The sequence below is a fragment of the Budorcas taxicolor genome, chromosome 3 (genome assembly GCF_023091745.1).
Source record: "Budorcas taxicolor isolate Tak-1 chromosome 3, Takin1.1, whole genome shotgun sequence".
In the NCBI taxonomy this organism is placed as follows: Eukaryota; Metazoa; Chordata; class Mammalia; order Artiodactyla; family Bovidae; genus Budorcas; species Budorcas taxicolor.
The window spans coordinates 22,504,376-22,529,161 of NC_068912.1; the positions used below are offsets into that span (position 1 = coordinate 22,504,376).

At 38.1% G+C, this 24,786-nt stretch overlaps 1 protein-coding gene across 1 annotated transcript; it reads right to left on the bottom strand.

Annotated features, from left to right (window-relative positions):
- Positions 1-12,153: 12,153 nt before the first annotated feature.
- LOC128045792 (olfactory receptor 1052-like) lies at positions 12,154-13,152 on the bottom strand. The gene has a single exon (XM_052638259.1). The coding sequence runs from the start codon at positions 13,117-13,119 to the stop codon at positions 12,154-12,156; it is 966 nt and encodes a 321-aa protein (XP_052494219.1). The 5' UTR covers positions 13,120-13,152.
- Positions 13,153-24,786: the final 11,634 nt, after the last annotated feature.

Below are 24,786 nucleotides of genomic sequence, written 5' to 3' on the forward strand. Positions count from 1 at the left end.
GAGCTATGTGTCTGTTTTGATGCCAATACCATGCTGCTTTCAAATTCTGCTTATTTATTTTTGGCTGCATTGAGTCTTCATTGCTGTGTGAGGGCTCTTCCCTAATTGCAGTGAATAGGCATTACTCTGTAGTTGTGGTATGTAGGCTTCTCATTGCGGTGGCTTCTCTTGTTGCAGAGCACAGGCTCTAGGGCACATGGTCTTCAGTAGCTGCAGCACATGGGCTCAGTAGTTGTGGCACACAGGCTTAGTTGCTTGTGGCCTGTGAAATCTTCCTGAACCAGGGATCAAAACTATGTCCCCGGCATTGACAGGAGAATTCTCAACGACTGGTCCACCAGGGACGTCCCCCCATGCAGTTTTGATTACTGTAGCTTTATAGTACAGTCTAAAGTCAGGGAGCATGATATCTCCAGCCTTTTTCTTTATTCTCAAGACTGCTTTGGCCATTTGGGGTCTTTTGTGTTCGATAGGAATTTTAGGATTATAAGTTCTATTATAAATGTCATGGATATTTTGATAGAGATTACATTAAATCTGTAGAGTATTTGGGGTAGCATGGCCATTGTAATGACATTAATTCTACCAATCCAAGAGCAGAGGCTATCTTTCGATTTTGTTGTATGATCTTCAGTTTTTTTCATGAATTTTTGTAGTTTTCAGAGCATAGGTCTTTCATTTCCTTACTTAAGTTATTCCTAGATGTTTTACTCTTTTTGATGTAATTTGAAACAGAACTTTAAAAACTTTATCTTTCTGATAGTTTGTTATTAGTGTATAGAAATACCAATGTATTTCTGTATGTTAATCTTGTATCCTGCAACTGTACTGAATTTATTTATTCTAATAGTTTTTTTGATGGATTCTTGATGGAGTTTTCTATTTATGGTATACAGTATCAAGTCATTTGCAAACAGTGACTCTTTTACTTCTTCCCTTCCAATTTGGATTCCTTGTCTTTTTCTTATCTAATTGCTATGGCTAGAACTTTCAAAACTGTGTTAAACAGAAGTCATGAAAATGATTGTCTTTTTCCTGAATTTAGAGAAAATGACTTCAGTTTTTTACCATTGAGTAGGCTGCAGTCCATGGGGTCACGAAGAGTCGGACGCGACTGAGCAACTTCACTTTCACTTTTCACTTTCATGCATTGGAGAAGGAAATGGCAACTCACTCCAGCGTTCTTGCCTGGAGAATCCCAGGGACGGGGGAGCCTGGTGGGCTGCCATCTATGGGGTTGCACAGAGTTGGACACGACTGAAGCGACTTAGCAGCAGCATGGGATGTTAACTATGGGTTTGTCATAAGTGGCCTTTATTATTTGAGATATGTTTTCTCTATACCCACTTTGAGGAGAGTGTTTATCATGAACAGAAGTTGAATTTTTGTCAAATGCTTTTTCTGCATCTATTGAGGTGATCATGTGATATTTATACTTTTATAATGTGTATCATATTGATTAATTTACAAATATTGAGCCATCCTTGTGTTCCTGAAATAAATTCAACTTAGTCATGGTATATAATCCTTTTTATGTATTGTTGGATTAAATTTGTTAATATTTTGTTGAGGATTTTTGCATCTATATTCATCAAATATTGGTAATATTAGACTGTAATTTTGTAGTGTCTTTGTCTGATTTTGGTATCAGGGTAATGGTGGTTTCATAGAGTAAACTTGGGAGTGTTCCATTCTTTTCAGTGTTTTGAAATTTTTGGGAAGGATAGGTTGGTATTACCTCTTCTTTATATTTGGTAGATTTCTCCTGTGAAGCTGTCCAGTACTGGACTTTTGTTTGCTGGGAGTTTTTAAAATTACAAATTCAATTTCATTACTAGTAATTAGCCTGTTCAAATCATCTGTTTCTTCTTGATTCCATCTTGGCAAGTTGTATATTTCTAGAAATTTGTCCATTTCTTCTAGGTTGTCCAGTTTGTTGGCATGCATATAACTCTTCATAGAATTCTCATGTAATTTTTTTTTTTTTACCTTTCTAGAATTGGTTGTTATTTCTCTTTCATTTCTTATTTTGCTTATTTGGGTTCTCTATCTTTCTTATTGGTGAGCCTGGCTAAAGGTTTATCTTTTTTTTTTTAAAAAAAACAAAGAACAAACTAGCTCTTGGTCTCATTGATCTTTTTCTCCTTCTTGGTCTGTTTTATTTATTTCCTCTCTGATCTGTTTTTATTCTTTTCCTTTTGCTATCTTTGGGATTTGTTTGTTCTTCTTTTCTGTTTCCTTTAGATGATTTATAACATCCTCTAGATGCTAGTAAAGTTGTTTATTTGATACTCTTGTTTCTTGATGTAGTCCTGTGTCACTATAAACTTCCCTCTTAAGACTGCTTTTTCTGCATTCCATAGATTTTGAAGCATTGTGTTTGCACTTTAATTTGTTTCAAGGTATTTTCTGATTTCCTCTTTGATTTCTTCAGTGACCCACTGGTTTTTTAATATCATGTTGTTTAGTCTTCATATGTTTGTAGTTTTTCCATTTTTCTTCCTGTACTGATTTCCACTGTGGTTGGGGAAAAAGATGATCAATATACTTTCTACCCTCTTGAATGTTTTTGAGACTTGTCTTATGCGCTAGCATGTGATCTCTTCTGGAGAAATATTCCATGAGCACTTGGAAAGCATGTTATTCTGCTATTTTTGGATGGAATAGCCTGTAGAAATCTATTAACTCCAACTAGTCTTCTGTGTTATTTAAGACCACTGGTGCCTTTTTGACTTTCTGTCTGGATGATCTGGCCATTGATGTAAGCAGAATGTTAAAGTTCCCTATTACTATTGTGTTATTGTCAATTTCTCCATTTAAGCCTGTTAATATTTGCTTTATATATTTAGATGCACATTTTTGGATGCATATATGTTAATGAGTGTAATTTCCTCTTCTTATATTAATCCCTTTATCATTATATAATGTGATTCTTGGTCTTTTGTTAGATACTTTGTTTTTCATTATTTATTTATTTGTATTTTTTGTTTCAGAAAATTTAATTGTTTAAAAAATTTATTTATTATTGTTGGCTTTCTGGGTCTTGCTTGTGTGCAAGTTTTGTCTAGTTGTGGAGGGTAGGGACTGCTCTTTAGTTGTGGTGTGTGAACGTCTTATTGCGGTGGCTTCTCTTGTTGCGGAGCACAGACTCCAGGGCATGAAGTCTTCAGTAGTTGTACAGGCTCAGTAGTTGTGGTTCCTGGGCTCTAGAGCACAGGCTCAATAGTTGTGGTGCGCTGGCTTAGTTGCTCTGTGGCATGTGGGATGTTCCCGGATCAGGGATCTTCCCATGTCTACTGCAGTGGCAGACAGATTCTTTACCACTGAGCCACCAGGGAAGCCCAGAAAATTTAATTTTTAATGATTTAGAAATTCAGTCATAATTAAAATTTTAAATTTTATATTGGAATATAGTCGATTAACAATATTGTGTTAGTTGAGACTTTGTTATAAAGTCTATTTTGGCTCATACAAATATTACTACCCTCACTTTTTCATCATTTCCATTTGCATGAAATATCTTTTTCCATCCCCTCACTTTCAATCAGTGTGTATCTTTAGCTCTGAAGTGAGTCTCCTGTAAGCACTATATATATATTTATTTATTTAAAAATAAATTTATTTATTTTAATTGGAGGTTAACTACAATATTGAATTGGTTTTGCCATACATCAACATGAATCAGGATGGGGAACATGTGTATACCTGTGGCGGATTCATGTTGATGTAAGCACTATATAGATGGGTCTCATTATTGTTTTTTAATCCAATTAGCCACTCTGTCTTTTGATTGGAGCATTTAGTCCATTGATAGTTAAAGTGATTATTGATAGCTATGTACCCATTAACATTTTACTATGTGTTTTCCGGTTGTTTTTTAAAATACTTTTCCCTGTACTTCTTTTTGTTTCTTTCCTTGTAGTTTGATGATTTTCTTTAGTGGTATGCTTGTGATCCTTTCTCTTTAGTTTTTGTACAACTATTGTAGGTTTTTGATTTGTGGTTTCAATGGAGTTCATATATGTTGACCTAAAACTACATCTAGTTGTTTTAAACACATAGTCCTTAAAGTTTAAGCACACTCTAGAAACTCTCACAGCGAGTTCCAAACAAGATGAACCCAAACAGACCCATGCCAAGAGTAAACTCTGCATGTTTTACTCTCCTCTCCCTCACTTATGTATTTGGTATTATATTTTACACTTCATGTTTATCCCTTTACTGATGATTGTAGTAATTAGTTGATCTTACAGTTTTTTGCCTTTTAATCTTCCTAGTAGCTTATTTAAGAAATTGATCTTTAGATTTAACTATATTTTTGCCGGAACTAGTGTTTTTCTTCCTTTCCTATAGATTCTTTTTTTTTCTAGCTTTTCCGCCTCTTAGACAAGATCTTTTAAATTTTCTTTTATGTAGATTTAGTATCAATAAACTCTTTTAGTTTTTGCTTGCCTGAGAATTTATTTATCTCTTCTTCTATTCTAAATGATAATCTTTCTAGGCAGAGCATCCTTGGTTGCAGGGTTTTCCCTTTCAGCACTTTGAGTATATCATGTCACTCCTTATGGTCTTCAAAATTTTTGCCTAAAAGTCATCTGAAAGCCTTATGGGTTTTTCTTTTTATATGATTCTTTGGTTTTCTCTTGTTGCCTTTAGAATCCTCTCTTTAACTTTTGCCATTTTATTTAAGATGTCTTGGCATGGGTCTGTTTGGATTCATCTTGTTTGGAATGCTCTGTGCTTTGGTTATCTTCCTTCTTCAGGTTTGTGAATTTTTCAGCCAAACTTTCATCAGATACATTCTCAACCTGTTTATCTTCCTCCTTTCTTTCTGGGACATCTATCATGTTCACATTGGTTGCTTGATGTTGTTTCATAGATCCATTTTCATTTTTTAAAATATATTTTTCTTTTTGCTGCTCTGGTTGAACAATTTCCATTGTTCAGATTAGGTATACATTCTTCTGTATCAATTCATCTGTTATTCCTTCTAGTGTATTTTTCATTTAAGTTATTGTATTCTTTAGTTGTGACTGGTTTTTATATTTTCTAGTTCTTTAAAATTCTCAATTGTGTTCATCTATCCTTTTCTGTAATTAAGCTAGCATGTTTATTACTAGTGCTTTGAATTCTTTATCTGGAAATGGTTTATTTCTGTTTCATTAGTTGCTTTTCAGATATTTTTCTCCTGTTCTTTCAAATGAGCCAGATCTCTCTGTCTTATTTTATGTAATTTTCTCTTTCTCTATGAAATTAGCTGAAACAGTCACCTCATATGGTTTTAATGCATTATGTGGGAACATCCCTATACAGTCAACATGTCCTCAGTGGCTTTGGTGGGAGAGCTGGATTTAATGTGAAGAGGAGTCACATTTTTCCTTAAGGTGTGCTGGCAGCTATCATCTTGGTAGGAGGTGGTGCTGGAGATGGAGGGGTTAGAGATGGAGCCAGATGTGAGCCAGGGCTTACTCTCTGTTCAGTGGCTATTACCACCCTATTGTGGGTGGGAATGGGTTCAAAGTTGCTGGAGCAGAATCTCTAGGGGTCAGGTTCAAGCCACAGAACAGGCACAGTCCACGTGGCCTCCCAGCATCAGTTGCACTGTGGGCTGTTGCAGTCTAGCTTCAGACAGAGATGTGCTGCTTAAGTGCCAGTAATGGCTGCCACTGCCTTGCTCAGTACTGCTTTGGGTCAGAGCTACCTCTGTTTTCTTGCAGTCACACTTCTAAGTGGGGCTGAAATGTGTGCTCAGCTCAGGCTGGGGCACATATCAGAGCAGTCATGGGAAACTGGCCACTTATGCTATTTTCAGTCCACCTTCTCTGTCCTGCTTCAGGAGCAAGCAAGCATATGCATACTCCTTACAAGCAGAGTCCAGGCTTCCTCAGACTTCCAGTCTTCCTGTTAATACCTCTGGCCCTCTAAGCAGTCAAGGGGGCTCATATTCCCTGTGTGGACCCCCAGGGGAGAGGTGCCCAATACATGGCTCAAACTACTCACTCTTCAGGGAGGGTCTCCATGTGTGCATGCTCCCTTTTCCAAAGCACAGGGCTCAACCTGATCACTTCCTTTCCCTTTGTACCCAATTTTGTGTGAATATTTCTTACAGCCTTGGTTATACAGGAGTTATGTAAGTCTACAGTTATTTTTCAGTGAGAATTGTTCTACATGTTGACTATTTTTGATGTGTTCATGGTGGGAGATGAGTTCTTTGTCCTCAGGCATTTTTGGTCTAGTCTCTACGAACAGTAAAACCTTTAAACTTAATTTTGGTGTGAATATTATAATCTCCTGGGTTATACCTTGTGCTACTATCCTGAGTTATTCTGGGTTTGGGCCCCAGTTAGGTGTGTAGATATAATAAGGGATAGTGGGTGAGCTTTTTAAAGAGAATTACCATTACTTGTAATGATCTCAGGTGAGATCATTATCGTTTCAACTGAGAGGAAGATAGTCTCAGATAGGGGAGGAAGGGCTGTTTCTGTTAGCACAAAAGGTTAATGGAGATTTAAGGGTTCAAAGTCCTAAGATTTTCCTAAATTCTCTGTATTTTCCCACTTTAACGTCAGAGTCATTAGCAAGCCAATGCCCTAATTAGCACATAAGACACCTAGAGAAATCATGGACTTATAATTTTCTTTGATATTATGCAATTGATAGAATCAGATTTTTGTTCTAATATTAAGCTTCACTTAATATAAGATTTAAAATAAGATTTACTGAGCATGGCCCCGCCCATCAGAACAAGAGCCAGTTTCCCCCACAGTCAGTCTCTCCTATCAGGAAACTTCCATAAGCCTCTTATCCTTATCCATCAGAGGACAGACAGAAAGAAAACCACAATCACAGAAAACTAATCAAATTGATCACATAGTCCACAGCCTTGTCTAACAATGAAACTATGAGCCATGCCGTGTAGGGCCACCCAAGATGGATGGGTCATGGTGGAGAGTTCTGACAAAATATGGCCCACTGGAGAAGGGAATGGCAAACCACTTCAGTATTCTTGCCTTGAGAACCCCATGAACAGTATGAAAAGACAAAAACATCTGATACTGAAAGATGAACTCCCCAGGTTGGTAGGTGCCCAATATGCTACTGGAGAAGAGTGGAGAAATAACTCCAGAAAGAATGAAGAGATGGAGCCAAAGCAAAACCAACACCCAGTGTGGATGTGACTGGTGATGGAAGTAAAGTCTGATGCTGCAAAGAAAAATAATGCATAGGAATCTGAAATGTTAGGTCTGTGAATCAAGATAAATTGGAAGTGGTCGAACAGGAGATGGCAAGAGTGAACATTGACATTTTAGGAATCAATGAACTAACATGGATCGGAATGGGCAAATTTAACTCAGATCACCATTGTATCTACTACTGCAGGCAAGAATCCCTTAGAAGAAATGGAGTAGCCCTTGTAGTCAACAAAAGAGTCTGAAATGCAGTTCTTGGGTGCAATTTCAAAAATGACAGAATGATCTCTGTTCATTTCCAGGACATACCATTCAATATCAGAGTAATCCAAGTCTATGCCCCAGCCACTAATGCTGAAGAAGCTGAAGTTGAACGATTCTATGGAGACCGATAAGACCTTCTAGAACTAATACCCAAAATAGATGTCCTCTTCATTATAGGAGACTGGAATGCAAAAGTAGGAAGTCAAGAGGTCAAGAGGTACCTGGAGTAACAGGCAAATTTGGCCTTGGAATACAAAATGAAGCAGGGCACAGGGTAACAGAGTTTTGCCAACAGAATGCATTTGTCATAGTAAACATCCGCTTCCAACAACACAAGAGAAGACTATACATGGACATCACCAGAGGGTCAATACCAGAATCAGACTGATTATATTCTTTGCAGTCAAAGATGGAGAACCTCTATACAGTCAGCAAAAACAAGACCGGGAGCTGACCTTGGCTCAGATCCTAAACTCCTTATTGCAAAATTCAGACTTATAATGAAGAAAGTAGGGAAAACCACTAGATAATTCAGGTATGACCTAGAACAAATCCCTTATGATTATGCAGTGCAAGTGACAAATAGATTCAAGGGATTAGATCTGATATACAGAGTGCCTGAAGAACTATGGACGAAGTTTGTAGCATTGTACAGGAGGCAGTGATCAAGACCATCTCCGAGAAAAAGAAATGCAAAAGACAAAATAGTTGTCTGAGGAGGCCTTACAAATAGCTGAGAAAAGAAGAGAAGCTAAAGGCAAAGGAGAAAAGGAAAGATAAACCCATTTGAATGCAGAGTTCCAAAGAATAGCAAGGAGAGATAAGAAAGTTTTCCTCGTGATCAGTGCAGAGAAATGGAGGAAAACAATAGAATGGGAAAGACTAGAGATTTCTTCAAGAAAATTAGAGATACCAAGGGAACATTTCATGCAAAGATGGGCACAATAAAGGACAGAAATGGTATGGACCTAACAGAAGCAGAAGATATTAAGAAAAGGTGGCAAGAATACACAGAACTATACAAAAAAGGTCTTCATGATAACCATGATGCTGTGATCACTCACCTTGAGCCAGACATCCTGGAATACAAAGTGAAGTGGGCCATAGGAAGCATCACTACAAACAAAGATAGTGGAGGCAATGGAATTCCAGTTGAGCTATTTCAGTCTAAAAGATGATGCTGTGAAAGTGCTGCATTCAATATGCCAGCAAATTTGGAAAATTCAGCAATGGCCACAGGACTGGAAAAGGTCAGTTTTCATTCCAATCCCAAAAAAGACAATGACAGAATGCTCAAACTACTGCACAATTGCACTCATCTCACACGCTAGGAAAGTAATGCTCAAAATTCTCCAAGCTAGCTTCAACAGTATGCGAACAGTGAAATTCCAGATGTTCAAGCTGGATTTAGAAAAGGCAGAGGAACTAGAGATCAAATTGCCAACATCCATTGGATCATTGAAAAAGCAAGAGAGCTCCAGAAAAACATCTATTTCTGCTTTATTGACTATGCCAAAGCCTTTGACGGTGTGGATCACAACAAACTGTGGAAAATTCTGAAAGAGATGGGAATTCCAGACCACCTCACCTGCCTCCTAAGAAATCTGTATGCAGGTCAAGAAGCAACAGTTAGAACTGGACATGGAACAACAGACTGGTTCCAAATTGGGAAAGGAGTATGTCAAGGCTGCATATTGTCACTGTGCTTATTAATCTTACATGCAGAGTACATCATGTGAAATGCCAGGCTGGATGAAGCACAAGCTGGAGTCAAGATTGCTGTGAGAAATATCAGTAACCTCAGATACACAGATGACACTGCCCTTATGGCAGAAAGTGAAGAAGAACTAAAGAGCCTCTTGATGAAAGTGAAAGAGGAGAGTGAAAAAGTTGGCTTAAAGCGCAACACTCTAAAAACTAAGTTCATGCCATCCAGTCCCATCATTTCATGGCAAATAGATGGGGAAACAGTGAGAGATTATTTTGGGGGGCTCCAAAATCAGTGCAGATGGTGAATGCAACCATGAAATTAAAAGATGATTGCTCCTTGGAGTTTTTCCAGTGGTCATGTATGGATGGGAGAATTGGACTATAAAGAAAGCTGAGCGCTGAGGAATTGATGCTTATGAACTGTGGTGTTGGAGAAGACTCTTGAGAGTCCCTTGGATTGCAAGGAGATCCAACCAGTCAATCCTAAAGGAAATCAGTCCTGAATATTCATTGGAAGGACTGATGCTGAAGCTGATACTCCAATCCTTTCACCACCTGATGTGAAGAACTGACAACTGGAAAACAGCCTGATGCTGGGAAAGATTAAGGGCAGGAGGAGAAGGGGTCGACAGAGGAGGAGATGGTTGGATGGCATCACTGACTGGACGGACATGAGTTTCAGTAGACTCTGAGAGTTGGTGATGAACAAGGAAGCCTGGCGTGCTGCAGTCCATGGAGTCACAAAGAGTCAGACACGACTGAGAGACTGAACTGAACTGAACAGATTAAGCTTCATCAGTTTTGAGAGAGAAAATATTTTCTGGTTGTTTGACTTTCCCTTGAATGAGAAATTTATTGCCTGAGGCTATCATTTTCTTCCTGTAAGCTTTCTGTTGTAATCAGTAGTAGTAGTCAGTAAGTGATCTTTACAATCTTTATTCTCACTATAAAGGTCAATTGCAGCACTAATTTGGTGCTCCAAAGCCTGGTTTTCAATGGACATTTTATTTCAGACAATGACTGTTGATAATATTAAGAATCTGTTTTGTTGTTGCATACCATGAATGACCATAATTTCTTTTATCCCATTGGCTATGATGTTATTAGTACTTTTCAACTCCAGCAGATCAGATACCCAATCCAAGATTTCTATCGTTGAGGGTCTGTTTCCTAGAACCACTCCTGAGAGAAAATGCTGTCACAGTGAGTGTTCACAGAGGAAATGAAAAACTACTTTATGTATTTCAACCTATAGGAATTTAGCATAGAAAATAAGTGATAAAATTGTTCAAAGGGCTTGAAGAGCCAAAAAAGGGGAGGGGAGAGAAGATAATATTATTCTCTGTGGTAGCCTCTATCCTTCCTAATAGAGACACTTATTTCATACTTGTGGGTTTCCCTGGTAACTCAGCTGATAAAGAATTCGCCTGTATGCAGGAGATTCTTATTCAATTCCTTGGTTGGGAAGATCCTGGAGAAAGGATAGGCTACCCACTCCAGTTTTCTTGGGCTTCCCTCGTGGCTCAGATGGTCAAGAATCCACCTGGAATGCAGGAGACCTGGGTTCAATCCCTGGGTTGGGAAGATCCCCTGGAGAAGTGAACAGCTACCCACTCCAGTGTTCTGGCCTGGAGAATTCCCTGGACAGAGAAGGCTGGGAGGCTAAAAGTGGCTACATTCCATACTTATATGACCTTTTGTTTCAAAAACAGCTCTTACAGAAGATTGCAAACATCTGGTACCACAGGACTGTTTCTGCCACTGCAGTGCTAGTGTTGCTGCTACCAGGTCCAGAAAAAGAAAATTTCTCTTTATCCTTTTTCTTCTACTCTCCCATGTATGACTCTTATATTGGCAGAATATAAGATGGGGTCTTAGTGGCAAGGGAGCCTGAAAACTCCGGTTTCCAGGCCTTCAGCCCTTGTGATTTGGGGAAAACTCTAAAGGACTGAGATAGTATGGAGAACCAATACAAAGTATTTGACACATCTTGACTTTGCAAACTGGAATAAGAGTATTTATGGAAAGAGAGGAGAGAAAGGAGTTCCTGGGAAGGTTATGACCAACCAGCTAGATGAAGCACAAGCTGGAATCAAGATTGCCAGGAGAAATATCAATAACCTCAGATACACAGATGACACCAACCTTATGGCAGAAAGCGAAAAACTAAAAAGCCTCTTGATGAAAGTGAAAGAGGAGAGTGAAAAAGTTGGCTTGAAGCTCAACATTCAAAAAACTAAGATCATGGCATCTGGTCCCATTACTTCATGGCAAATAGATGAAGAAACAGTGGAAACAGTAGCAGACTTTATTTTTTTCAGCTCCAACATCACTGCAGATGGTGACTGCAGCCATGAAATTAAAAGACATTTACTCTTTGGAAGAAAAGTTATGACCAAGCTAGACAGCATATTAAAAAGCAGAGACATTACTTTGACAACTAAGGGCTGTCTAGTCAAGCCTATGTTTTTCCAGTAGTCATGTATGGATGTGAGAGTTGGATTATAAAGAAAGCTGAGTGCCAAACCACTGATGCTTTTGAACTGTGGTGTTGGAGAAGACTCTTGAGAGTCCCTTGGACTGCAAGGAAATTCAGCCAGTCCATCCTAAAGGAAATAAATCCTGGACATTCATTGGAAGGACTGATGTTGAAGCTGGAACTCCAATCCTTTGGCCACCTGATGTGAAGAACTGACTCATTGGAAAAGACCCTGATGCTGGGAATGACTGAAGGCAGGAGGAGAGGGGACGACAGAGGATGAGGTGGTTGGATGGCATCCCCTACTCAATGGACATGAGTTTGAGTAAACTTCAGGAGTTGGTGATAGACAGGGAGGCCTGGCATGTTGCTGTCCATGGGGTCGCAAAGAGTCAGACACGACTGAGCAACTGAACTGATATGTAGGAATTGAAGATCTGGGTACAGACTTTCTAAAACTATCTATGTTATAAATACTTTTTTTTTTTTTTTTCCAGATGGCTGCATACCCTAGTTTGAAGACCATTGACCTCTAGACAAAATATTGCCCAGGAACACATACCCTCCAACTAGCTTCCTCAAGGCACATTTGACCTCCTTGTTTCTCAAGCTGTAGATAATGGGGTTTAACATGGGGGTCATAACACAGAACAGTACAGAGACTAGGATGTCCATGTCTAGGGAGTAGCCTACATTTGGTCTATCATAGTTAAAGTTGGCTGTTCCAAAGAAGATAATCACCACAGTGAGGTGGGATGCACAGGTAGAAAAGGCCTTGCTCCTGCCCTGAGCAGAGGGAATCCTAAGGATGGCAGAGATGATGAGTATGTAGGACACAGCAGTAAACAGGCAGGGACTCAGGCCAATGGTGGCGCTGGCCACATGGAGCACAAACTCATTGAGAGAGGTATCTGAGCAGGAGAGCTTCAGGAGGAATGGGATGTCACAGAGAAAGTGACTGATCTGGTTGGGTCCACACAGAGTGAGTGTGGCTGCCAGCACTGTGTGTGTCAGAGAATTCACCAGCCCACATATCCAGGACCCAGTCACCAAAAAAACACAGACCTTTACACTCATGAGGACAGGATACTGAAGAGGGTGGCAGATGGCTACATAGCGGTCGTAAGCCATAGCTGCCAGTAAGACACATTCAGCACCAGCACATGTCACGAGGAAAAAGACCTGGGAAAGGCAGCTGTCATAGGAGATGGTCGTCTTCTCCCGAAAGAAGTTCATTAGCATAACTGGAATGGTGGTGGATGTGTAGCAGATGTCCAAGAAGCTCAAGTTGCTCAGAAGGTAATACATTGGAGTGTGGAGAGCAGAACTGATCCTGGTAGATATTATTATGAGTGTGTTCCCAAGGAGGGTTGTCAGATAAATGACCAGGAAGATCAGGAAGAACAAGCCCTGTAGGTCGGGGTGGTTGGAAAATCCCAAGAAGATAAATTCAGTGACATCTGTTTGATTGTTCATTACAAGTGGTGTCACAGCTACAAAACAATGAAAAAAAAAATAAAAAGCCGTAATGAGAAACATACAAAGAGCACCCCAAATTGGCATGTCTTGAGGGAGACCAACAAATCTGGCCAGCTCAGGCCCAGGGACAATTTTTCACTTGGCTGCTGGTACCTGAGAATACATGGAGATTTGGATTTGGTCTAAACTTACCACAAGCTGCTAGAGTAAGAGTGAGAGTTAGAGTAAGCTCATTTCTTAATGGCTCTGCAAAATCTTCCTCCTAACATTTTAATTAACTGCTTTAAATTCTTTTTTGTAAATATTTTTAAGTAATAAATTTTCATTATGAAAAGTTAAGAAAATGCAGAAAGATGCAGAGAAAAACAGAACCATCCACAGAATCAATGCTACCTTATAGAGTATTCCATTTTAGTTTCTTTTTCTATATATGAATCTTGATTTCTATAGGCTTGAAATATTGGGAGCACATTTCATAAAAATGCATTATATTCTATTATATAAATTAAGTGTAATTTCTTTCTTTGAGCATTTAGTTTGCTTCCATTCCTTCTGTTATAATGTAGACACTAGCATGAACAATTTCATAAACAAGTATCTGTGAATATCTCTCATTTATTCAGAATAAAATTTTCTTATTGGCGTATTTTTAAATAAATTAATCTCATTTTTCTCAATAGGAACAATTATCTTTCAGGACTTATATTTTTAAAAGTAACCAATCACACACTTAGGTATTTTTCCTCATTATGAGAATCTTTAGTATTCCAAAATTTAACCTCAGTTAAATATTACATGTTTTCTGAAAAGATAATTAATACAAGCACCAATTTTCTATTAAATTATCCATTCTAATCTCTGAACTATTGTTATGAACTCCAATTTCCATTACATTTTCACTCTGGGAGGCAAGATAATGAAGAGTGAGCTCTTGAGACAGATAGATGTGAATTATAACCTTACATCTGCTGCTTACTAGATGCAGAGAGTGGATAAATTAACTGATCTTCCTTTCTTAGTTTCCTCATTTTTTTTTCTGACATCCACAGTGCCTGTCTCATGGTTGCTGGAGAAAGTAACATGAATACGTTACGTGCCTAACACTTATGTGCTCAGTACTCTATCAGGTTAGAAAGCTCCCTTCTATCTCTACTATATTGATCATTTCTATAATGACGGACATCAAATTTTGTTAAATAATTTTTCTGCCACTTTTGAGATTATATATACATATTCTATAAAATATTTAGTCTATCAATGTGGTAAGTTATATTGACTGAATTTTTGAATGTTGAACTAGCCTTGCATTCCTGGGATCAATCTCAATTGATTTTGATGTGTTATCCTTTCAATATATTAATGGATTCAATTTGCTAAGATTTTGTTGAGTTTTGCGTCTTTGTTCTGAGAAATGACATTGGTCTATAGCTTTCTTGTAATTTCTTTATATAGTTTTGTTATCAGTTCTCATGTATTAGAAAGTGTCTGTCGTTTTTAATTTTCTAAGACAGAGTGTTTAGAATTGGTATTATTTCTTCCTAAGCGCCTGGTCAAATCAACAAAGAAACCATATGTCCCTGGGTTTTTAATTTTTGTTTGGTTTGGATTTATTTATTTTTAATTGAAAAATAATTGCTTTACAACCTTGTGTTGATTTCTGTCATACAGCAATGTGAATCAGCCATAGGTACACATATTTTTTGAAAGATTTGAAACTACAAATTTAAACTAGAATTCTAATTCAGATTATCTATTTTCTTTTTGAGTGAGTTGTGGTACTTTTTGGTGTCTTTCAAGAAAGTGGTGTATTTCATTTTGTTGTTGACTTTTTAAGCATAGAGTTTGTAGTATTCCATAATTATCCTTTTAATATGGGGTAGGTATTGGTATCTCCTCTTTCATTTTTGATATTGATGATTTAAGCCTTTTGTCTTTTCCCTTAGTCAGTCTGGCAATGAATTTATCAATTCAAATATCTTCTCAAAGAACTAGTTTTTAGCTTCATTGACTTTCTCTGTTGTTTTCAATTTTATTGATTTCTTCTATCAGTTCAGTTCAGTCGCTCAGTCATGTCCAACCCTTTGTGACCCCATGAACTGTAGCACACCAGGCCTCCCTGTCCATCACCAACTCCCAGAGTCCACTCAAACCCATGTTCACTGAGTTGGTGATGCCATCCAACCATCTCATCCTCTGTCATCCCCTTCTCCTCCTGCCCTCAGTCTTTCCCAGCATCAGGGTCTTTTCCAATGAGTCAGCTCTCTGGATCAGATGGCCAAAGGATTGGAGTTTCTACTTCAAAAAGTCCCACCAATGAACACCCAGGACTGATCTCCTTTAGGATGGACTGGTTGGATCTCCTTGCAGTCCAAGGGACTCTCAAGAGTCTTCTCCAACACCACAGTTTATAAGCATCAATTCTTTGGTGCTCAGCTTTCTTCACAGTCCAACTCTCACATCCATACGTGACCACTGGAAAAACCATAGCTTTGACTAGATGGACCTTTGTTGACAAAGTAATGTCTCTGCTTTTCGATATGCTTTCTAGGTTGGTCATAACTTTCCTTCCAAGGAGTAGGCGTCTTTTAATTTCATGGCTGCAATCACCATCTGCAATGATTTTGGAGCCCAGAAAAATAAAGTCTGACACTGTTACCACTGTTTCCCCATCTATTTCCCATGAAGTGATGGGACCAGAAATTCTGAAGCCAGGCATCAGCAATACGTGAACCGTGAACTTCCAGATGTTTAAGCTGGTTTTAGAAAAGGCAGAGGAACAAGAGATCAAATTGCCAATATCTGCTAGATCATCGAAAAAGCAAGAGAGATCCAGAAAAACATCTATTTGTGCTTTAATTGACTATGTCAAAGCCTTTGACTGTGTGGATCACAATCAACTGTGGAAAATTCTGAAAGAGATGGGAATACAAGACCACCTGACCTGCCTCTTGAGAAACCTGTATGCAGGTCAGGAAGCAACAGTTAGAACTGGACATGGAACAACAGACTGGTTCCAAATAGGAAACGGAGTACGTCAAGGCTGTATATTGTCACCCTGCTTATTTAACTTCTATGCAGAGTACGTCGTGAGAAACACTGGGCTGGAGGAAGCACAAGTTGGAATCAAGATTGCCAGGAGAAATATCAATAACCTCAGATATGCAGATGACACCACCTTTATGGCAGAAAGTGAAGAAGAACTAAAGAGCCTCTTGATGAAAGTGAAAGAGGAGAGTGATTTCTTCTACAATCTTTGCTATTTCCTTGCTTTTATTTGCTTTGGCTTAATATACTCTTATTTTTCTACTTTCTTAACTGAGCTTAAGTCATAATTTTAAACAAACTTTCCTAATATAGTTGTTAAATAGTATACATTTTACTCTAAACTCTACTTTATTGTATCCCACAAGTTTTGATATAGTGCATCTTAATTCTGTTCAAATAATTTTTCATTTCATTTAAGACTTTCTCTTTGTCCCAAGAGTTATTTAAAAGCATGTTGACTAATATCCAAATATTAAGGGATTTTCCAGATACCTTTCTATTATTTTATTCTTTTATGGTTAAAGAACATGCCTTATAACATTATTTTCAATTTGTTTTTAATAGAATATGATCTGTCTTAATAAATGTTCCATGTGCATTTGAGTAGAATATATATGCTGCAATTGTGGGGTCAAATATTTTATAAATGGTAATTAAATTAATTTAGTTGATTGTTCAGGTCATTTATATTCTTACTGAATTTCTGCCTACTTATTATCTCAGTTAATGAGAAGGTAGTGTTGAAGTCTCCAATTGTTATTATGCATTCATCTATATCACATTTCAGATCTATCTTTTTTTCCCTCATGTAATTTGAAGCTCTTTTTCAAGGATATAAGGTTGTTATGTCTTCTTGCAGATTTGACTGCTTTATCATTATGTAATATTCCTTTTAATCTCTGATAATCTTATTTCTTCTGATGTCTGCTGCTGCTGGTGCTGCTGCTAAGTCGCTTCAGTCACGTCCAACTCTGTGCGACCCCATGGACGGCAGCCTACCAGGCTCCTCCATCCATGGAATTTTCCAGGCAAGAGTACTGGAGTGGGGTGCCATTGCCTTCTCTGCTTCTAAAGTCTATTTTATCTGAAATTAACATAGCTACCTCATATTTAATTTGGTTTGTGTTTGCATAGTATATCTTTCTCTAGCCTCTTACTTTAAAAGCTTTTGTCTCTTTATATTTAAAGTGAGTTTCTTCTGACAGTATATAGTTGAACATTGCTTTTTAAAAAATTCAGTCTGACAATATCTGCCTTTTAACTGTTGTATTTAGACCATTTCACGTTTAAAATAATTATTGATATGTTTGGATCATGATATAGCATCTTACTAGCCATTTTCTGTTCGTTCCATTTATTCTTTCTTGTTTCTTCTTTTTCTGTGTTTTATCTGCTTAACTGAGCATTTTTATGATTCTATTTTTATCTCCTTTATTTACTTATCATTTACCTCTTTGTAAAATTTTCTGGTTGTTGCCTCAGAAATTACAACGTACATTGTAAATGATCCAAGTCTGGATTCATATAATATACACTTCAATGTAATTGTAAGACCTTACATTTCCAATTTCTCCCTTGCTTCCTTTTTGCTATTATCATCACATACTTTACTTTTACATATGCTACAAACATGTACTACATTGTTACAATTTTTGGCTTTAACTGCCAATTTTGAGTATTAAGAATAAAATTAATTTCATTTTACTGTATTAGTTTCCTATGGTTGTCATAACAAATTAACCACAAGCCTGATGACTTGAAACAAAAGAAAAGTGTTCACTCACAATTCTGGAGGCTTAGAAGTCTGGAATCAAAATGTCAACAGAGCTATGCTCCCTCTAAACACTCTGGAGGAGAAACCTCTCTCGACTATTCCTAGTTCCTGGTGTCTCCTGGAAATCAGTGATGTTTCTTGGCTTGTAGCTACATCACTTCAATCTTTGCCTCTCATCACATGACCTTCTTTTCTGTGTGTGTCTCTATGTGTCCTCTCCTTTTCTTGTAAAGACACTAGTCACAGAATTTAGGGCCCACTGTAATTCAGTATGACCTCATCTTAATTAACTTAAATAATGACACATTCAAGTGTAATTTGGAAATAAGTTCACATTATGGGATTTTTGGTAGACATAAACTTGGGGGTGATAGTATTTAACCCAGTACATTTATCGTCATTTAATCCATTTCTTAATATTTGAAGGATATTTTCTGGGTTAACAATTTTTCTCCTTTTTTAGGACTTTAAAGATGCCACACCACTGTCTTCTTGCTTGCATAGTTTCTGATGAGAAGTCTGTTGTAATTCTTATTCCTGGTACTCGGTCAGGCTGTTTTTTCCTCTAGCTAATTCTTATTTGTCTTTCTTTGCAGAAGTTTGAATATAATATGCCTAGGGTTTTTATTTTGTTTCATATGAATCCTGTTCTGTGTTCTCTGAAGGTCTGGATCCATCTTAAATTTAGGAAAATTCTCAGCCATTAATTCTTAAAATATATATTTTTACCTTTCCATTCTCTCTATTCCTTCTGGGATTCTAATTTTGTGTATGTTAGACAGCTTCATATTATGCCATATCTCTTGGATGTTCCATTATGAAAAAAAAATTTTTTTTCTTCTTATGTTTTTGTTTGGGTAATTTCTGGTTACTTATCTTGAAGTTTAAATTCTATCTTCAACAATGTCAAGTCTACAGATAAGCCTATTAAAGGGCATTCTTCATCATTGTTATTATGTTTTTATTTCTAGAATTTCTATTTTATATTTTCCTTTAGTTTCCATCTCTTTGTTAAAATTAAATATCAGATTGTGTGCATTATTTAGCTTTTCCATTAAAATCTTAGCCTATTAATCATTGTTATTTTAAATTTCTTGTCCAATAGTTTTAATATCGCTTTCATTTCTGAGTTTGGTCCTAATATTTGCATCACCTCTTCATAATGCATTTTTCCTATCTTTTTCTATGCATCATAAATTTTTGCTGAAAGCTGGACCTACCATATAGGGTAATAAATATCAAAGTAAAAATGTTTTTTGTTTGGAGATGAATATGTGTTTGCTTTTACAATACCTTGAGTGTTAGGGTTAATTCAGTGAGTGATTAGACTAAATTTGAGTTTGTGTTCCTATGATCACTCTAGTATATCAGTGGATTCAAATTACCCTAGTGAGTATGGGCTACTGTGCCCACATTTCTGCTCCCTGATTCACTTTGGGTTTTCCATTTTTCTGCTCTCTAGAAATTATTTTCTTCAAGATCTCCTAGTTGTATTCTACTATTATTGTTACTTGAGCTGGTGGAAACAGAGGAGAAGTATTCTCTGATGTTATAAGCCTTAGTCTTAGGTCCTGTGAGCCTGAGTCTTGGGGGGGTGTTGCCTTCACAAGTGATCCTGTTTCTCCTCCAGCTGTAGTGCCAAGCCTAGCATATATTACCGCTTCCTAAAACCCCAAACAGTAGACTTTTGCCCCTGTTCCTTTTCTAGACTGTAATGGGTTTCCATTGTGCCCTAAGGTGACAGTTTTTATTTTTCTTATCCTTGCAGATTTCAGCATTTGCTCTGTAGTAGAGATAGAAGAATGGAGAAGGCAATGGCAACCCACTCCAGTACTCTTGCCTGGAAAATCTTATGGATGGAGGAGCCCGGTAGGCTGCAGTCCATGGGGTCGTGAAGAGTCGGACGTGACTGAGCGACTTCACTTTCATGCATTGGAGAAGGAAATGGCAATCCACTCCAGTGGAGAATCCCAGGAACAGGGGAGCCTGGTGGGCTGCCGTCTATGGGGTCGCACAGAGTCAGACACGACTGAAGTGACTTAGCAGCAGCAGCAGCAGAGATAGAAGAAATGGATCTCAAAAGTTTAGACAGTTTCTACTGCTCCTTTTCCCCACTCTTCACCCCCTAGCTCAGTCCTGCTGCAAATAGCATCATTAGGAAATCTTTCTCAGAATAATTCCTGGTCTTCCTTATAAGCATCCAATAGAGATCATAGAGAAAATGCAAAAGAGTGTGCACTTTCTTAGGTCTATGGTCCTCAGGGACTTCACACTGTCATGCTAGCATACACTTAGTCTCTAGCAATTCATTAAATATTTTAAGCTGAGTCGTCTTACCATCTTATGAGGCAACTATTGCTTTATTTTCCAGGTTTAAAAAAAAAATCATGGATTCTTGTGGTTGTCTATTTCTCTTCAGATATTTTTAGTTGTTTGACTTGAGACCTCAATTCTTAATAGGTTAAGAAATTTGCATTTCTCCTGCTTTTTGTTGTTAATGTAATGGTAGGAGAAATAAGCTTTCCAGTTCTTTAAATCTTCAAGCTGAAACTCACAATCTATATAACTACTTTTGAGAACTATTTGGCAGTTTCTAATAACATTAAACATGTTTTATTCTATGACCCAATTATTCTATTCTTAGGCATATTCTCAAGAAAATAGATGCATAGTTCACAAAAAAGACTTGTATGAAGATATTTAAAACAGGTTTTTCATAATAGCTCAAACAATATGCCAACAAACAGGAGAGTAGTAAATAGTGTCATTTCATATGGTACAATGCTACACAGATACATGAAATAACATTATATCTAAGAAAAAACATTTTCTTGAATGAAAGCCAGATATGAAAGAATATATAATGAATATGAAGTTCAAAAATAAGAAAAGCTAAACTATGATATTCAAATAAGAATAGTGGTTACTTCCATGGGTTGGGTGTTGTATTTCCTGGAAAGAAGAATGAAAGAATATCATGGGGGTGATTGAAGTGTTCTATATAGTTGATTTTGGTAGTTTGTATATATATGTAAAAATCTATCAACCTGTGCATGTAGATTTGTGCATTTTATTGAATGTGGATTATAATTCAATTTTAAGAATAAAAAAACATAAAAGCAAGAAGCATTTTCAATGCAATTTTTATCTCAGGATTCATTAGAAGCATATCTAAATACTTTTTAAGTCACTAAGACTTAACTATAACATTTTCCATTTTTGTGTCTCTCTACTTCTTCTCTACCACAATGATAGTTCAGTACATATCACTTTACAAATCATATCAAATCACATTTTTGACATGTTTATGTGGAGGCATGAATATGATTGCTGGGTACGTGAAGCCTGAGCCATGGATACAAAGTCATGCTCACAATAGAAGTAAATGTGTTTGTATGTGTGAGTGTATACATGTATATGTATATGTGCATGTCTTAATGAGAGAGATTCATGTATGAGAACACTATCCCATAAGTAATGGAATGTTAGGTTGGTGTCCCAGGTAACACTGGTGGCAGAAATCTCAAGTAAAATATACAGCAGTTGTTCTGTCTAGCCAAGACAAAGCAAGTTCTGAGGACTTGTGTTATCCTACTGGCTATAGGAGAAAGAACCTGGAGATCTCTAGAGCACTAGTGAACTTCTCTGAGAGCTGCATTGCTACTAGGGGAAGGAAAGTTACTGGATGCTGAGTTCTGCTAGAAGCCCTCTCACCTACAGCTGTAACCCTTATCTCTAGTGATTCCCGCTAGGTTGCAAGGAACAGGTGGGGCAATCCTAGCTGGTTGCTGCCAAATTCTAGAAGATTAATTCTCAAGAGACTGGTGCTTTTTACTTCAAGTAGAACTTCATTAGCTACCCTAGAGAAGGTGGCAGGGCATTGGCTGCCTCTGGGGTACAGTCTAGGTTGTATGAAGCTGTGTCAGGCCTTCCTTTCTGGACAAAGTCCTTGCGGTTAAAAATAAACTCATTCTGCAACAGAGACCTCAGAAAATATCCTTCATTCCTTCACAGGCCATCAGAGAGCCCAGATGTCTGCCTGGAAACCAGACTTTGGTATGAGAATGTGCAGAAACTATTGCAGAGTATCAACAATGGCCCACAGACCACAATCCAGGTGAGGAAAGACTGGAACCAGGGACACCTGGAGGGTAATAGCCTGGGTTTCAGAAAAATGTCAGTTTTGAAAAACTAGTAAAAATCTATAGATCCAGAAAAGGTATATATGCCCATGTACAGAGTGTTTATACAATTGCAAATTGGGAAACCTAACCCCAGAGTCACTTACAGGCCATGTGCCTTAGATTAAAACACCTTTGTTTCGTCCAAAAGAGTAGTCTGAGAACTAAAACTGAAACAAAAAAATGACATGTTGTGTTAACTGAAGACATCGAGTTTTAGGGCTTGGGAAAAATGCCTGAAGCAGCACTTCACAGAGAAGAATATGTGTGTGGGCACTTTGAGGCTGATAGATAGTGAGGACACGGTAAAGACACCAAATCAGCTTAGGCAGGCTGGAGTCACTAATTCAAAGAGGAAATAAATGATGTGCAGCAGGTATGGGGAGAGGAGACAGTGGATTAGATTTGAGTAATGTTGAATGTTAGATACATATGCAATATCTACAGAAATGCCCAATAGACAGTTGAAAATAATTTGTCCTCAGGAGACAGACTAGAACCTCAGGTATAGATTTGGGAGTCATTGTATTGAAGGTGGCTGTTGAAGCCATGGGTGTATATGAAATCAACCAAAGATAATAAAGTGAGAAAAGAAGATGACCAAGGCAGGACTCTTGTGATCTTCAATGTTTATAATGAATGTGGTGGAAGATGCATCCAGGAAAAGATTATAAAACGCTCACAATCCTGTCTAGGTTAGCCTTAGGTGCTGCTTCTCTTAAGTCTTATTAACATTGATTTATAGTAAGTCAATATTGGAATTGAGTTGGGAACTTCTGAGTACTCTTAGAAAATTCTTGTTATTGTGTGTGTTGATAGGGAATATCAACTACGCAAATGAATGTCAAGTCATTAAAAAAAATCAGTGATGTTCCAGGGGAGGGAGCTCAGGGTTTTTGAGGTAGGAGATTGAGATAGGCTTCAGGTTGGACATTTACAGTCAGGCAGCCTCCTCTTTGCATTTCCCGAGGCAAGAGATAAGTGGGCTCCAGTTGAGGAATTTACAACCAGCCCCCTCTTTGCTCTCAGAAATGGAAGTAATAACAAAAACGGTATATAACCAGTCTGTTTCTTGTAAACACCTCAAGGGAATAATCATGGCAAAGACAAAGAGAGGAAAAAAAAAAACCTGTCTGAGTAAAGGATAAGGGAGACACTACACATGCACAGAAAGGCTCCTTGGAATCAAAAGTCAGAGGATAATTCCAGGTCAAAATGAGTCTTGCTCCTCTCAGAAGCCTTCACTTTGAGATTCATCCACACCAGGGGAGGGTCCTCAGACCAATTAAACCCCGGGGTGGTGGGGGTGGGGTGAGGTGGGAGACAAAGCAAGATGATAGAGGGACGACAAAGACCAGAAAACTGCCCCTTTATAAATGATTTAAAACTTGCCAAAGGCCTGACACTCTGAGCTCTGCCCTTGTTCCTTTTCACATCTACTTTTCTTTTCAATAAATTGTTTACTTTACTCTTTACCTCTGTCTCCTTGCCTGAATTCTTTCTTGACTAGGCAGGCAAGACTAGGGACATTAGCCTTAACTGCTGGCTCCTGTGGTCCAGGGGTTAGGAGTTCCAGTCTGGGAAACTGAGACCCTGCCTCCAGCTACCACTTGCTGCTGCCTGCTGCAAGCTGCCGTTTTACTGCTGCATGCAGCCAAAATCATTTCTGTTGCAAGGAGAGACTTTCAGTAACTAATTGATAAGAAGAACATTCAAGAAAGGAGTTAATAGAAAGGAGTGGAGGAGTCAGGATATAACAAATGCTTCATTCTCACTACACATTTCCTCTTAGAAGTATAGAAACTTCCAGACTCCAAAAGAGAGGACTGATGCAGTACATCAACAATTCAATAATGCCTTCATGGTCTTCCTGAATAGAATACTTTTATGTGTGGGTAGAAATTATCAAGAGTTCATAGCACCCCTGTGACTGCTAAGAAGATAGCTTTCCTCCCTTTCTTTTTCATTTCTTTTAAAAAGTCTTCTAAAAATTCCCCAAACCCTAACCATTAGTAATGCATATTTTTAAATCCTGCTATGCCAATCTCTTTTATCGATGACTAGATGTACCTATAGAGATGTCATGCGACTGTATGTTCCTCGGTTCTTCGTCTCGTCACAACAAAGGTTTGGGGCGATGGACATTAAAGCCCTCGGTGCGTTAAAGCCCTCGGTGCGTCACAGCTCTCGGGTCTTGGACAAACCATGTTATAGCTCTTAGGCAAATCAGTGTTACAACTCTATTTTATTTAGAAGGTAGCAGGAGAATCCATCCTCAAAGCATGAGGGCATGCCAACCCAAAGACTGGAAGAGAGGAGAGTGGAGGAGCACGTGGGAGAGGGGGAGAGAGAGAGAGAGAGAGCGCATGCACGCGGGGGGGTGGGGTGGGGGGGGTGGAGGGGAGAGAGAGAAAAGCGCTTTGGCTCCTCCTTTTACATGTTTTTTCCTCCACCTGGGACTGCCCTATGCAAATTGGGCTTAGCCAGGAGTGCTGTTTGTTCTACCTGAAGTCTTCAGTCTGGTCCTTGTACCTTCCTTGACCTTCATTGTCTTTTAGCCACTGCCATTTTGGACTCCTTTTCCCTATTCTACCTACCTAACAGAAAGAAATGAAATTCCTTATGGAAGATGATCCCAGAGGAGTTTACTCTGGGTAACTGATG